General features: G+C 58.7%; 5 protein-coding genes across 5 annotated transcripts; 3 read left to right on the forward strand and 2 right to left on the reverse strand.

Annotated features, from left to right (window-relative positions):
- Positions 1–1,369: 1,369 nt before the first annotated feature.
- On the reverse strand, positions 1,370–5,475 carry COLE_05846 (uncharacterized protein; the record flags this gene model as incomplete). Its single annotated transcript, XM_018421800.2, has 3 exons — positions 1,370–5,015; positions 5,052–5,251; positions 5,287–5,475. 3 exons carry the CDS (start codon positions 5,473–5,475, stop codon positions 1,370–1,372), a joined length of 4,035 nt encoding a protein of 1,344 aa, XP_018282299.1.
- Positions 5,476–5,793: 318 nt separating this feature from the next.
- COLE_05847 (uncharacterized protein) lies at positions 5,794–7,533 on the forward strand (the record flags this gene model as incomplete). Its single annotated transcript, XM_018421801.2, has 8 exons — positions 5,794–5,873; positions 5,909–5,949; positions 6,023–6,303; positions 6,387–6,491; positions 6,533–6,845; positions 6,887–7,036; positions 7,075–7,384; positions 7,431–7,533. 8 exons carry the CDS (start codon positions 5,794–5,796, stop codon positions 7,531–7,533), a joined length of 1,383 nt encoding a protein of 460 aa, XP_018282300.1.
- A 211-nt stretch (positions 7,534–7,744) lies between these two features.
- Positions 7,745–8,603, forward strand: COLE_05848 (uncharacterized protein; the record flags this gene model as incomplete). The annotated part of the gene is made up of 2 exons (XM_018426297.2): positions 7,745–8,119; positions 8,481–8,603. The coding sequence occupies 2 exons, from the start codon at positions 7,745–7,747 to the stop codon at positions 8,601–8,603; spliced, it is 498 nt and encodes a 165-aa protein (XP_018282301.1).
- A 263-nt stretch (positions 8,604–8,866) lies between these two features.
- On the reverse strand, positions 8,867–11,221 carry COLE_05849 (uncharacterized protein; the record flags this gene model as incomplete). The annotated part of the gene is made up of 10 exons (XM_018420638.2): positions 8,867–9,031; positions 9,100–9,207; positions 9,241–9,316; positions 9,366–9,626; positions 9,664–10,318; positions 10,366–10,383; positions 10,431–10,935; positions 10,970–11,064; positions 11,097–11,134; positions 11,172–11,221. The coding sequence occupies 10 exons, from the start codon at positions 11,219–11,221 to the stop codon at positions 8,867–8,869; spliced, it is 1,971 nt and encodes a 656-aa protein (XP_018282302.2).
- A 372-nt stretch (positions 11,222–11,593) lies between these two features.
- On the forward strand, positions 11,594–15,633 carry COLE_05850 (uncharacterized protein; the record flags this gene model as incomplete). The annotated part of the gene is made up of 11 exons (XM_018421093.2): positions 11,594–12,215; positions 12,250–12,438; positions 12,476–12,636; positions 12,669–12,768; positions 12,801–13,012; positions 13,050–13,124; positions 13,161–13,346; positions 13,381–13,611; positions 13,647–13,757; positions 13,805–13,912; positions 13,945–15,633. 11 exons carry the CDS (start codon positions 11,594–11,596, stop codon positions 15,631–15,633), a joined length of 3,684 nt encoding a protein of 1,227 aa, XP_018282303.1.
- Between the last annotated feature and the right edge of the window lie 85 nt (positions 15,634–15,718).

A 15,718-nucleotide genomic window follows, 5' to 3' on the forward strand; every position in this document is an offset into this window, starting at 1 on the left:
TAGAAGGACGGGTGGACGCACCTGGCGACGGCCGTGAGAGCGCTCCTTGAGACGCACTTGTCCCTCTGCTGGACGCTGCTGAGCGGCCCCATAAGGATGCCGTTGGCGAGGTTGGCTCGAAGATGTCGATGAGAACAGTGCCTGACGTCAGATTGATGCCAAAACTCGACCGGAAGGGTAGAGAACTTCGACTACGCACCGATCGATGCAAGAATGAGAGGGGACGCCTCGCTCGCCGCTTTGAGGTGATGCGACATGGTCGGCGGAGCATGTAGAGTGTGCTCTCAATTGACAAGGCGTTGAATCCGAAGGGAAACGGTGCGACCCGCACCCTAGTACGCGGGCCTTATTTGCTTCGGCAGAAGCTGCCGATTTGGTTCATTGCGCGGACGATTGGACGGGCTGCCGCACTGCAGCGATGATGGTGGCGAAGGGCAGTGGGGTGTGGGATGGTGGTTATGTGGCCGGCCGGAAGAAGGTAGGCTCAAGGCGCCACGCCAGGCCAAGCAGACCATGCCATCCTGACTACGAGAAGCATTAAGGATGTGACACTCCAGCGGAACTGCGGCCAGCCGGCGCCTTGCGGTAATGTCGCCACCCGTCGCCGCACATTTTTGTCAGACCGCGGCCCCGTGGGCGGCCTTGCATTGACCGTCCACTATCGAGGCTCCATGGTCACAGATACGATTTGGGGGAACGTCCCTCGCATGCCGTCATAACAGCTTGCTTTACCAGTAAGCTTGCCGCGACATCGACGCAGATGACGCGCACCAGTTGCCAGAATAGGAACAACTCGGCGGACTGGTGGAGATCGTGTTCCTCGACAGTCGTGCACGAGACCAGGCCACTTGCTTATATGAGCGAACGACCTGAGGTGTCAGAAGTCATGATGACGTCGGATCGATCAACATGACCGGATGGTCGAGGTTTCGGAGAAGCCCGTGTCGATCATCAGAGCCGTAAACCAAGCTTGACGCTCACGGTGGCCGAGAGCGTTCAGTGCCGCCGTTACGGCTTCGTTGACTGCCTGTTCTGGATCTTGGCGTGCTTATCTGGCCTCACCTGAGTGAATGTTTAGATCGTTCGGGCCCTTAGGGTTCAAAAGCTGCTGTAATAGACGTGGATCTCATTCAATGAAGGCCCTCGCCTGCCTTGGCATGCGCTCCATCAGGCGCCGATCGCTTAGAAGCAATGGAACGTCACACGACTACGGTCGAGATTGCGAGTACGTCGTCAGTATAATCAGAGCAAGGCCAGTCCCGCTTTCAGATAGATTGTCATCATAGGTACGCTGAGGTGACAAGAGCATGACACAGGGGGAGGCAATACATTCCTAAGCAAGCATGATATCTCAAGTTTACAATTCGGTCTAAGCATACAACGCAGCAGCTTCCGCACAGGCCTGGAAAAGCACACCGGCGAGGCTGAGGTCAGCGCTCAAGAGCGTTTCCTTGGCGCGCTCCCGCAGTCCGATCGCGTCCACGTGCCCGTAGGCCAACTTGACCGCGACAGGCAGTGCGCGCGCCGCCTCCGGCCAGCTCGTAAGCGCATCTGGCCCGAGGGTCAAGTTGAGAGCCGCCCGAGCCTGCGCCTTGGGCAAGACGAGGGTGGCGCTTACGAGCAGTGTGTCATGTCCCACCTCGTAGCTGACGGGGAAGTAGAGGGCGAGGCGGCGGAGCTCGTCACGAGCGCTCCGGGCGGCTCCCCAGAGCTGCGTGGTTGTGTCCACCACGTCGCGGAGAGAGGTGCATTTGGAAGCGACCAGGGCGGCCTGCGCGAGCGCCAGAAGGCCGGCATCGGGGCCCCGAGGTGACTTGTGGCTGAGAGTTGCACGTTCAAGCGCATCCACAGGAACCGCAAGCTCGAGTTCGCCGAGTAGCATTTCCACGCGCGGGCCGGCGCGTAACACTTTCCACCCGTGGAGCGCTTGGAGAGCCTCAAGCTCGGCATCGAGGCGCATGACATCGCCCACCGTCGCCTGATCGCACATGCTGCGCGCAGCGTTGATAGCCAGCGTGTGCTGGTCACCTTGCGACATCAAAGCCGCCAACTCCTGCTCGACTTCAGCGTTCCTTTCGTTTTTGCCACTGAGTTCGATACGGAAGCGGTCCAATTCGGTGTCTTGCTCCTCGATGCCTTCGCGAAGTGCTGCAATTTCTTCAGGATCGCATGCGAGTACGGCCTCGACTTGAGCGCGGTGTGCGGCCAGCTCAGCCTCGAGCTCGTCTCGCCGCTTTCGGAGACTAGGGAGCACACGGTCGATTGTCTGGCGCTCCGCGGCATGCCTCTCAGCGTCGGCGAGCATATCGTCGCGAATGCCGCGGACGTCCGGCTCCACCTTCTCGCTCAGGATCGACTGCTTCCAGTCATACCATCGCGCACGCGCTCGAAGATAAGTCACACTCTTGATCTGAAGAAGCACGCTCTCGAACATGCCCCGGTCTTCCTCATCGGCGGCGAGGTAATCATGTACGACAGGCGGGTTGTTTTCCGAGCACACGCGATCGATGGTCGTGAGGATTTCCCTGCCCTGTTGTGTACGCTGCGTAATCTCGCTGTCCGCCCAGCTGAGCATGGAAAGGTAGATAGACTCGAGATTGGCCACGACATACTCCGGCAGCGGGAAGTCGTGTCCCTTCGGGAACTGCGACTTGAGGCTATCGGTCCGCGCAGCCAGACTCTTGCGCCCGATGAGGTCGTCTTGCCAGCTGATCCCCACCATCTCGAGGAATGCGGAAAGCGGCACGTTCTGGACCTCCACACCAGGTTGCGAGGGGAGGTGCGTCATGAGGTCGACAGGCTCGGCCTCAGAATACGGTCGACGCTCCATGACCTCTAGGTCTTGCTCGATCGTGATAGATCGCCGAGGAGGACCGAGAGACCTCCGAGGCGTGCGACGAGGTGTACCTCGCCCCTCCGTCCCGCGACGGATGGGTGTGTAAGAAGGTAGCGGGCGATCCTCCATTGGCTCAGGAGTAAGGTGACGCTCCTCGTTCCTCTCGGCTTCCACCGATGCGTGCTTCTCCTGTGATGGAGATTGCTCATCTTCCCGCTGCTCGTTGACAGGCATGCGCTCTGATATCTCATTGGATTCCTCGATGGACATGGTGTCCTCACCCGTCGCCTCGCTGTTCGACTGGGATGAGGGCGTGACGATGCTGGATCTGCGGCGCTTATCGCGGTGAATGTCCTTGTCTGTCTGCTCGGCATTCCCCTCGTCCTCGCGCCCACGCTTAAGTGAACTGGGTGGCACCGAAGGCGCACGTGCCCCAGGCCTTTTTGGCGTGGCTCTGGGTGTTGTTGAGGAAGTGGTTGTTAGGGTGGAGCCACCGGGCGCAACGGGCCTCGGGGTTGCTTTCGGCGTCCGCCCGGCAGGGGCGGCCGACGAAGCCGATGTAGGTGTCGACGGAACGACTGCGCTGGAGAAATCGAGCCTCTTAGCGACACTCGCAGCTGTCCCATGACTGGCAGCAGTTTGACTCGGAGTGCGCGACTTCGAGCGCGACAACGAAGGGAGCGACTCGCCCTCAGGTTCCGGGGAGGCTCCAAAGACGTTTCGCTTCTGCTTTTGAGCCGAGGCAGGCGCGCGCTTCTGCGTTGACGGAGGCGCCTCTCGCAACTTCTGCGCCGATGAGGACGTCTGGCGCGCGAACGAAGGCGTACCGACCGGCACAACGCGTGATTTGCGGCTGGGAGTGCCCGGAGCCGGGCGGGCCGGGGTCGCAGAGCCACCGCGCACCCGGGGTGGAGGGACGATGGGCCCCTCTTCCTCGAGCTCGGGATCGATCTCGGGCGATGGCGCGATCGGAGGTGCTGACAAAGGTGCGAAGGGCGTCAACGCGGGCTTGATTGACGAGCGCGGGCGAGTAATGCTTGAAGACCCTGGTGTAGGTGCGAATATGTTCACGCTTGTCGCTTTCTTGGCGGGCGGGTCCGGTATCGGGCTTGGGTTTGGTTTCTGAGGAGAGGCGAAGATGTTTGTCATCATCGTTGTGGCTGCCCCGTACACGCTCGTGCTCTTGTAAGCGATGCCCCCGCCAGCAGACGTGAAGTCCAGCGCGCTTGTGTCGTTTTCAGTCCACCCATGTGCGCGGGTTGTTGTCAGGTCTAGCGCGCTGTTATTGATGCCGCCGTGTGCGCCGGTGAAAGACATGTTCATCCCATTGCTGAGGATGCCACCATGGACTGTAGTCATGGATATGTCCATGGCACTCTCCTCGTAGATGCCGCCTCCCACGGACGTAAAGTCCAGGTTGTACGTCGCTGTGTGATCACCCATACGGTGAAGGTTCGAATTGTCGGACGATGAAGTGGACTCGTCGTTGTTCACGTATCCGTATGCCACGGTTTCCTCAATCTCCATCGACTCACCGTCCGAGACGGCGTCTCCAGGGTGAAATGGCTGTTGACCTGGCGCGGAGGGGACCGAATACCCGATGGAAGCACGGCCGCGAAGCGCGTTTTGCGGCGGAACGCGGGGCATTGGGCCGCCAAGAGCAACAGTAAAGTCCATCGTCATCTCATCGTCCGTGCCGTCCGCAGCTCCCCCGACACTCATGTCAGATTCTGAGTCGGAGTCTGATACTGACGCGTCGCGCGCCCAGCGCTGGGCAACGATACCGCCCCCGATAATAGTCTCGTCCATATCCATCTCCCCTTCCGCGTCAATCCCGTCGCTAGAGCTGTCCGGAGCGGGTGGTGGAACGGGAGATTTCGGTCGAATGGCCTGCACCTGGGCAAGAATGTCGTCGGAATCATCTGCACTCGAGTACGACTGGTCACTCTCAATGTCCATCGACGCCTCACTCATCTCTTCCCCTTCACCGAGGAAGCGCGCTCGGGGACTCGATGTCCGTGATCCTGGGCCTGAGAGTGAGGATCGGGTGCTAGACGCGCCAGAGATAGAGATTCGGGGGCGGGAGGGCGACTGAGACGACCCATTGCTGCCACTGCCAAACTGTCGCGGGAGCATAGATGACTTGCGCCGTGGCTTCTTCTCCGGCTGGTCGAACATGCTTTGGTCAGTTTAGCGTTTGCCGTTTAAGACTCACCGGACGTGGGTGTTGGGCGCGAAGCTCACTCGCCGCCGAGGACCCAAGCTCATTCTCGAGTTGACATTCATGCCCGGAGCCGGCGCCGCAGGCGCATGATGTAGCTGTCCAAAGTCGATGGTAGCTCCATAGTCGAAAGTTTGAGCATCCCACTCGTCCATGTTACCAGGGGCCGACTTGAGGATGGACTTGCGTGGTTTCTGGAGTCAGCGGGAGCATGCATACCAGTGCCTACCGCCTGTCGGCGCATCAGTTGCGTTTCGCTCAGCATGTCAACACTTCCGCCCATGGAGACGCCGCGCTTGGGTTTGCGCCCGCCCTTGGTGACGGGTAAGGTGAGGTTGTTGTTGTCGAAGCGGTTCATGTCTCTGTCAAATAAGCCGACAGACTTTCGGCGTGCTGGTGAAGCCGAAGCGCGGGACATGTCTCTTTGAAGTGAGGGGACAAAGAGCTCTCCGTGTTCAGGTTGGCTGTTATCTCGGCGCGCCTCGAGTCGAGTGTGGCGAGAGCTTGTAAGTTGTGGGGAGGAAACAAGAGAGGAATGAAGATGACCGTGAATGACTTGTTTGTTTGGATCGAGGGAGGCATTTGATGCCGCACCTCGCGTGGCATTCAGCCGAGATCAGCACGTCCAGGCACGGCTGTTCATGACCTTCCTCCACCCTCCCCCATGCCGCACCACTCGCACATCCCAATCACTTGTCAGAGTGAGAGACCATTACATTCTAAACTCGCCTACAAGATGGACTCCTCGCGGTCACAAGGCGCTATGGTTGACCCCATGCACGCATACCGCGCTAAGCGAGACCGCGAGCGCCGCACGTGAGCTCTGTTCCGCAGGAGACGCCTAACCACAGAGTCCTCAAGGCCTACAAGATTCTCGGATTTATCTCCTCAGGTAAGCTATCCTATCCGGTGTCATGGCTTTTGTTTTCTTTTGTCTTGTGTGTGCGGAGTAGAGCTAAACACAGGGACGTATGGGCGAGTGTACAAAGCAGTGCTCCTCGCACCTCCGAAGCTGAACGGGAAAAGCGCTCTGCCGAGCTCCGCCCGAGCTGCTCTCGGAGTTGCCAAGTCACCATCACCCTTCATCTCTGACGACCCTTTGAACAACCCCGAGCTCTGTATGCGCCCAGGAGATCTCCCCGCGAAAGAGGGTGATGTCTTCGCCATCAAGAAGTTCAAGCCTGACAAAGAGGGCGACCAACAGACTTACGCCGGTATTTCACAGAGTGGTGCGCGGGAGATCATGGTGAGCAGCCGCGCTGGGGATGCCCGCGCAGCTCCTCCTAACCCACGCGCAAGGAGTCAAAGATGTGGGAAGGCTAATGGCAGCTTAACCGCGAGCTGCACCATCGCAACCTCGTCGCCTTGCGCGAAGTCATTTTGGAAGACAAGGCGATTTACATGGTCTTCGAGTATGCCGAGCATGACTTCTTGGTGCGTTTGCAACGTCTTGAAGGATGTTGGCTGATGGCTAGCAAATCATTCATCATCACTCACAGACACTTCGCACAGCGATCCCGCCCACCACCCTCCGGCGCTTGCTCCACCAGCTGCTCGCAGGTCTGCACTTCCTGCACTCGCAATTCGTCATGCACCGCGATCTGAAGCCGGCGAACATCCTCGTCACCAACTCGGGTGTCGTCAAGATTGGAGACTTGGGGTTAGCGCGATTATGGCACAAGCCACTGGCCCAAGGCGGTCTGTATGGCGGAGACAAGGTGGTTGTAACGATATGGTACCGTGCTCCCGAGCTCATTCTCGGCTCCAAACACTACACTGCCGCTGTTGGTGAGTTTTGTATCGCGCTCATTGACATGGAGCTTACGCAGATCTCTGGGCCGTGGGGTGCATCTATGCCGAGCTACTGTCGCTCCGACCCATTTTCAAGGGCGAGGAGGCGAAGCTGGACAGCAAGAAGACGCTGCCCTTTCAGCGTGACCAGATGGCCAAGATTTGTGACGTTCTTGATGCAGTCAAGCGTGATTTTCACGATTTATGCAGGGACACTAACGTTCAGCGGAGCATTGGCCAGGTGTGGTCAATATGCCCGAGTGGAAGACATACTTGGCTCAAGGGCCTTACCCGACCGCCTCGCCACTACCTACTTGGTATGCGAACCGATCTGGCTCTAGTCACGGCTTCGACTTGCTCACGAAGCTGTTCGAGTGGGATCCCGCTCAGCGCATTACGGCACGCGAAGCACTCTCTCATCCATGGTTTCAAGAGGAGGGTGGGTGCAACTTTGAGAGCGTTTTCGAAGGCGCCAACGTCAACTATCCGCATCGTCGCGTCACACACGAAGACAACGGCGACCCAAAGATGGGCTCGTGAGTGATTGATGTCGATGAGATCTGCCACACCTGCTAAGTCTAGATTACCTCCCTCGCTCGCTGGTGGCCGCCTGCCCAGTAGTAGTAACTTTCGCCCAGCCACTGGCTCTCTACCTCCAGCCAAGCGCACGCGTCTTGCGCGCTAGTGTCAGCATTATGTTGTAGCCTATGCATTGTTGTTACATTCCCGTTGTGGCCTCACTACTGAATTGGCTGAGTTATGACTGGTGGCCCGGCGCCACGGAACCTAATCCCGATTTCGCCGCCCACCGTACGGCATTCCCACCCAGCCGGGCCTGGCCGTCCTCCCATCTCGGAGCTCATCTCGGCGTTGAGACAGCGACAACACCCACAGCCATGTCCCTCCGCGCCCTTCGTCCCTTCTCGACCAGCGTGCGCGCCCTGCAGCGCATCCCACAGGTGCACCCAGCCGACGTGGTCGCCGGCAAGGCGCCCGGCCCCCCCGTGGAGCGTCTCACTCCTGAAGAGGTGCTCGTCGCGACCGTCTCGGACGCGCCCCGCGAGCTCCAGCACCGCCAGGTCCGCATCTTCAAGCCGACGAAGAACACGATGCAGTCTGCCAAGGGCAAGACGCGCGTGTGGCGCATCGACTGGGACGTCCTCCCCGGCTCCGGCCGCTGGACCAACCCTCTTATGGGCTGGCAGTCGTCCGCCGACTACATGCAGGGCACTACACTCGCCTTCCGCACGCGCGAGGACGCTGTCCGCTTCGTGAGTTTTGGAGCGAGCCGAAACGGGACAAGTGAGAGAGAGGGAAGGTGTTGCCAACGGAGAGCTGGTGGAGGCGGAGGATCGGACAGGCATCAATCCGCTCGAACGATGGAGCCACTGGCTGCGTTGATTGAAGAGCTCCGTCCAAGATTGGGACCGGTCACTCGAGCTCACCGGTCCTCCTGGCTGCCCTCGTCAGCTCCCGCGGCGTGGTGTGCCGGTATGAGTGCACTGCATTTGATGGAAACCTCCTTCGCAGTACTCGTCCTGTCACACCTCCTGCCATTTTCCCCTGGCTCCCTATCAACTTCATTTCGTTCAAACACCCGTTGTATGTTTCTGTAGCACACGCTGACGCCAGGCCGAGCGCCAGGGGTGGGACTACTACATCTCAGAGCCCAAGAAGGCTCGCATTCCCCCAAAGAACTACGCCGACAACTACCTTTATGTTGACGGTCCTCTCCGCATCTGCCACACGAAGTAATCGTGCTGGTTTAGGTAACGAAATGCTAGAGCTGTAACAGTGTGCGAAACGAGTGTGAGATGTCGACATACTAAGAGAGGCAGACACAAGCCCACACCAGGGCACCGACTTGGGACATCAGTACACCAGTCCTGATTCTGATGACGGCCCAATTGTCAGCTGTATCCGCACGTGATCGCCAGAGGAAGTCTTGCTATTGAGGTAGCATCGCCTGACATATGTCGGCGTATATGTCTCCCATTCTGCGCTATTCTCTACATATCCTAATCGTTGCGCAACTTGAGCGGCTCCGACCGCTCTTGGAGGTGCTCACCGCGGCGCACTCCCTCGGCAATCTTGTCATACACATCGCCGACATAGTCAAAGTCGGACAGCTCAGTCCACACCTGCGCTGAGAAACGGCCAAACCACTTGCCGTTGTGCACAAACTGATGTTAGCTGAGGCCGCACCTCCCAACGGCGCCGTGAGGCTCATCATCTCCGTCCCACGACTCACCGTCGAGGCAAAGGTGTCCGCCTCCAGCATGGTGTCCTCCATGTATCTCTGCAGCTCGATTTGCTCGGAAATATCCTTGGGCACTGCAATCGGTAGCTCAACGTTTGCCTGTTATTAGCTAACTCACACCCCTTCGCTCACCATGCAGGCGGTGAGCTCGCCGCGCTCGTTCTCGATAATCGAGGTCGACCAGCGCTTCGCAAGACGCTTGCCTCCGCTGGTGGTGTAAGCAGCAATTCCTTATAGGATGCAAGGTCCCCACTCACGCGACAGCCATCGAGTGGTTGTACGCCATGATACGCTCCTCGCCGCCGATCTCGCGGCGGAACTTAAGCGCCACAGGCACAGTGAGGTATGGCGTGAAGTCGCCAGTGCCGGACCAGCCGAACTGCTTCGCAAAGGCCCACGGATGGGAATAGCCCGTCGTCGGGTACTTGTCCGACTCGTAGTAGTGACCCGTAGGGAACGTGGTGCGGATGAGGGCCTGGTTACGCGGCGCCACATACATGATGGCGCTGGCGCGGTGGCTGATGTTAGCTGCTAGACTTCCCAATCAAGGCGTACGTGAAGAGCCACTTGTGTAGGTTGGAAACGAAGAAGTCGGGATCAGCCTTCGTAACGTCCACGGTGTGCTGGCCGATGGAGTGAGCCCCATCGACGAGCGACAGCGCGCCATACTTGTGGCAGAGGCGAGTCACGTCTTCCCATGGGTACACAACGCCGGGAAGGCTCGCAATGCTGTCGACGACTACGACCCGCACGCGCTCGTCCTTCTCCACTCCTTGGGGCACCACAGGTCCATCGCCCGGCGCGCTAACTGGCTTATTGTATTTCTTGAGCACTGCTTCGGTAGCCTCGACGATGTCGGAGTGGGCGCACGGGAACGTCGTATTGACGACTTCGATGCGCACACCCTCGTGCGTGTCACACACGTGCTTCATCATCTGTGAGACAGCGTTGTATGTCGAAGCGTAAACGACGATGATGTCGCCCGGCTCATACTTGAGGTTGTACGCGATCGTGTTCACACCATGCGTCGTGTTTTGCACAAGCACAACGTTGTCCCCCACCGTGCCGAGCAACGGGGCGACCTCTTCGCGGATCGCGTCAAAGAGCGGTTCAACACGGCGACGCATCCAAGTGTCGATGCGGGCGTCCATCTGCCGCGATAGTTTCTCTTTTGCCTCAATGACGCAAAGGGGAGGCGAGCCGTATGAGCCTGCCATCAGCTTAGAGCGACAATCTCGGTGACTGTCGGTGACTCACCATGGTTCATGTTAACATCTGCCGATCAGCATTGATTGCGGGTTCAGCCATTTGCCTGCACTCACAGCTTTTCGCAAAAGGCCAGTACTGTTTCATGTTGTGGCCAAAGTCCGGGAAGCCGTCGACCTTGGCGCCAACGATCTCATCCTGCGCCGCCTCTACCTCGGCGAATTCGCTTTCCGTGCCAGCCCAAACTGCGGCCTTGTCGCGGAGGAACTCGTCAAAGCTCCACTGAGCCTTCTCGAGACGCGACACTGGCGCAGCCCACGCGTACGTGAGTGCAGTAACGTTGCGGATCTCCTTGCTTGCCGTGCGGTGGCTCGCGTTCACTAGCTCTGCGGGTAAGTCGGAGAGAGCCTTCGCCTCAGACAAGACAGCCACGGAGGCTGTAACGCGCTCGTACTCGTCGCCCTCAAACACGTCAAGGAGGCGCATGTCGTTCGGAGTGAGCCCCGACACGAGTGTGCCGCGCGTCGCATTGTCGCCCGCGTCAGCTCCGAGCTCCGCGAGCTTCTCGCTGCCGATAAGGCCTGGATAGTCGGCGTCCTTGACGTGGTGGCGGGTGTAGCCCTGCAATCAGAACAGCACTAGACCATACACGTACATGGAGGATCGCGTCCTGAAACTTGAGGTCCTCGCCCTTCCGCCCCAGCACGCGGAGCAGGATGGCGGGCACCATCAGAGTGCCGTAAGCAAACACTAGCGTCAGTCATGCTTGCACAGACACTTACGCTGGAATGTCTGGACGGTCTCTGAGCTGGGCATGGTACTTCGCGCGTCAGGATGGGTTCAGCTCGTCAGCTCACAGAGAGATATAGATCGTAGACTGGGACTGGTCGAGTCGTTCCGTGAGCATGCTCCGGCCGCGCGGGAGAATATATAGTGTTCAGTCGAGTTGCTGAGTTGAGTCGAGTCGTGTCACCTCGCCATAAAGATATAGCGAGTCAGACAATCTGCGGAATGGCCGAGGAACCGAGACAACGACGAGATGGAACGCATGGGTGACATGGAGAAGTTCGGAGGTGGCCGACCGTGTCATCCCCACGGGGAACATGCGAGTGGAGGTTGTTGTGATGGCCACGTGGTACGCACACCTCACCCAGCACGAGCACTCGATGCGACGAAGATCAAGAGCCATCAACATTACTCTCGCAAACCTTGCGTCCTCTCCTTCGCGTCATTGCGCCTCACCCACTTCGAGCATGTCCATCTCATCTTGTTCCTAATCATGTCCGACTCCGACTTTGACGAGTTCGCCTCTGACTCTTTTGCCGTGGACGACTCGTTCTTTGCTCAGCTGGATGACATCGAGGTAAAGGCCATCTCATCCACCTCAGCGCGCGCTCGTTCCATTGCCACCGCTTCCGAGCAAGCACACGCATCTACCTCCTCTTCAAATGCTCAAGCAGGTCCCTCGCGTCTTCCGCCAAGCGCGGCGTCGCGCCGCGCTGCCGCCCTTGGTGTGCGCTTACCTCGCCCGACACCGCACCCCTCGAGCGATGACTATGGTGAAATGAGCCTCACCCCCGAGTCGCTTGAGCAGATCGATCACGCAGTCCGAGCGAAAGGCACTACCATCATCCCTTCCTCTGGCATCTCGCAGCAGCGTGCATTTGCGCGCACCAAGTCCGGCAATATGCTTCAGACTCATCTCAACTTCCGCCGTGAGAACCCATACACCAAGGGCAAGCGGTGGGATCGCACCGTATTCGCTGCAACTGGGCGGAGGGTGTCGGTCAAGAAAGGAAAGGCGAAGGCGCGGCCGTATGGGGACGGGGACGACGAAGATGATGAAGACGAGGATCAAGAAGAACCTCTCGCGCCCGATCCGGCTCCCCTGGTTGACACCAGTAAGCGGGGTACGCTGGGCTACACTGACGCAAGCCCGTCCTTATGAACCGCAGAAACATCACTACGTTCAATCCACGATAAGTACATATCTCTACCCCACCAACCACCCCAAGCGATCCTACCAGTACGACATCATCCGCTCGTGCTTCACGGACAACACTCTCGTTGCGCTCCCAACAGGACTGGGCAAGACATTCGTTGCAGGTGTCGTAATGCTGAACTGTAAGGTTTGTGCCTTTTGAAAGGGCTTACAAGGCAGTCTACCGCTGGTTTCCCACTGGCAAAATTGTGTTTCTCGCACCCACACGACCGCTTGTCAATCAACAGATTGAGGCGTGCCAACTTACCTGCGGTATTCCCAGCAACGATGCCGCGGTTATGACAGGTCAGAGCATGGCCGCAAAGAAGCGAGACAAGATGGTAAGTTCCTCTGAGTTCTTTTCTGACACAAGTGGGACGAGCGTCGCGTGTTCTATTGCACTCCGCAGACACTTGACAATGATCTGCAACGTGGTGCTGTAGATCCGCGGGACATCGTCTTAGCGGTCTTTGGTGAGCTCATCGTACGACGCCGCTGACGGTAGACGAAGCGCACAAGGCATCCGGCTCTTATGCCTACACGACTATCCTCGCACTGATCACCGCGCAGAATCCTTACTTCCGGGTTCTGGCTCTTACTGCCACCCCAGGAAATGACGTTCCTAGAGTGCAAGGTGTTGTGGATGCGCTTCACATCAGCCGCATTGAGATTCGGGAAGCTGAGTCACCTGAGGTACGCCAGTACATGAACGATAAGGTAAGGACACGCTCTCGCGGGCTAGGCTGACATGCAGCACACCGAAAAGCATGTGATCTCTATGGGACCCATCATTACAGAGCTCAGAGACCGATGGGCAGCTTTGATGAAGGTGCAGTGCTCTGGCGTAACCCTGCTTATCTCGCAGCCGATCATTCAGAAGCTCGTCGAGCGGCATGTCTTGACAGAGCGCGATCTCGATGTAAAGCGCCTCAAGACATTCCGCGTCACGGCCCGACGGATGGAGATTGCTCGCGACAGGACTTCCGGGCTCAAGTGGGCGATGGGAACCCTGGGTAACTTGGAGAAGATGTGTCGTGCCATGGCCTATCTCGTGAGTCTGGGCTCGCGCAGCGCTAACGGTGTAGCTGGAGTTCTCCTTGGGCATGTTCCTCACCTCTGCTACGGAGATAGCTGGTAATCCCACAACTGCGGGTAAGGCGGGGAACTCGAGAGGAGGCGCCATGAGTATGCGCAGCAATGTCGAGTTTCAACGAATCCTCATGGATGTCGAGCACGAAATGACCGCCATTAGAAAGCATCGCGAAGGCAAGACACTAGCCGACTCTCACCCCAAGATGCAGAAAACGTTGGAACTGGTGAGTTCATGCGCCTGCAGAGAGTCTAATTTCAGCTTCTGGCACATTTTGCTCAGGCAGAGGAAGATGAGCAGGTGCACGGTGTTCGCAATAATACCCGTGCAATGGTGTTTTGCTCCTTCCGGGAGTGCGTGTTGGAGGTTGTGGTACGTTGAGCACGGTCGTCAGTAGAAGCGCGTCACTGATGGCACAGGACATGCTTAACGAGCACCCTCACTTGCTCAAGGCCACCAAGTTTGTCGGCCAGTCCCAAGGCAAGCAGGAGAAGGACAATGGCTTCACTCAGAAAGACCAGAAGAAGGTAAGCGCGTATGATTTCTTGGCTCACATCAGACCATCGAGGAGTTCAAGGAGGGCAAATACAACATTCTCGTGTCAACCTCGATCGGGGAGGAGGGTCTCGACATCGGGGAGGTGGATTTCGTGGTCATTTACGACATGCCGAAACAGTCAATCAAGCTTTTACAACGCATTGGCCGTACTGGGCGCAAACGCGATGGACAGGTCCACGTTCTAATGTCCGAAGGCCGCGAGGACCTCAACTGGGAAACCGCACAGCAAACTCACCGTGACATCCAGAAGGAGATCCTTCACAGCCGGAATCTGGAGCTGTTTGAGGACGTGGAGCGTCTCCTGCCTGCCAAATTCCCGGAGTGTATTGAGAAGGAAATGGAAATCGATCCATGGGACCCGTCCGAGCAGGGTCGTATGTTACCAGCGGCCTCCCAATCTCAAGGTCGGGCATCCGGAAGAGGGTCGTCAAAGCCTGCGCCTGCCAAGAGAAAGCGTGTCTCAGAGGTGCCTCCTGGACACGAGGGTTTTAAAACTGTTGCCCAGTTGCTTAAGCAGGGTGCTGGGAAGCGCAAAAAACGGGGCGACTCGGACGAGGATGATGGGAGCTCTGACCCAGATGACGTGGACCCATCCTCCTCACGCTCCGGCAGCAAGGCAAGTAGATCGATTTCGCGCGCCAAGGGTTCGAAGAAACCGCGGTCCTCGGAGCCCAAGAGTTCATCAGAACCCAAGAAGCTCAGCCGCCAGGAGGAACGAGAGAAGGCAGCCGAAGAGTTTGAGCGCAAGCGCGAGAATCTCAACCGCAGAGCGCTCGACTTCTTCAACACGCAAGGGCCCGCACGCCAGCTGAGCTCATCACCGAGGCGTGCGACCCCGCCATCCTCACCACACGCATACAGCACCGCGGTTGCCAACGGCAAGGAGGCAGCGCCCCCCGCCGAAATTGCAGGCCTAAGCCAGGTCGATCTGAGCATGGACAGCGACGAGGAACTCGAGCTCGTCAAGCCAACTGTGTCGCCGTCACGCCCATTCTCCTCGCGCAGCGCCCCTCGCCTTTCGAACATGGGCCCTCCGCCGGTCCCCTCATCCCCCACTCGCCCAAGTGTGGTGCACGAGACCCCGCTGTCCCGCCTGACCAGACCGTCGCCATCCACTGGCGGCACTGAGCCCACCCCCTTCCCCGTTCGGCGCCAAGGTCGGCGCGTGGTTTTGCCGTCCAGTGAGCCGGACAGCCCAGCCCCTCGGCCACTGCAGCGCCTGCGCCGCCGTCCGCCGTCCTCGCCTGACGGCACGCCGGACACAAGCCCGATCGTAGACCGGGGTACGCGTCGGGCGCGCGAGTCTCGCGCCATCGCTGCTCACTTCGTGGACATAGACGCGGGTGTGTCAGGCTCCGGCAGCTTAGACGAAGGCTCGGGCGAAGAGGACGAATACGACCGCGGCTTTGTGGGTGACTTCCAGGCCACGCAGGCTCCGCGTGGGTATGACCAGCGCGCGATATACCGCGCCGGCCTGTCGACGCAGGTGGCGGGCCAGGCCGGCCTAGCTTTCGCGTCGCGCGATCGCTCGCCAGCCTTCTTGGCCAAGGCGCGCGTGCCGGTGCTACTTTCCGATGACGAGCATGCGCGAAGCAGCGACAATGAGTACGAGTTGGGCAGTTTCGTGTGCGATGACGACGAAGCCGTGGCATTTGACTCGTCGCAGCGTAGCGATGCGCTTAGACTGTAGCATGGTGTTGTACTGTACATGTGTAATATTGCATGAGGTGTACATTTCTAGGTGGTCTGTGAGGATCATACAACAGATCAAGCGA

This window comes from Cutaneotrichosporon oleaginosum (assembly GCF_008065305.1).
Source record: "Cutaneotrichosporon oleaginosum strain ATCC 20508 chromosome Unknown ATCC20508_contig05, whole genome shotgun sequence".
Lineage (NCBI taxonomy): Eukaryota > Fungi > Basidiomycota > Tremellomycetes > Trichosporonales > Trichosporonaceae > Cutaneotrichosporon > Cutaneotrichosporon oleaginosum.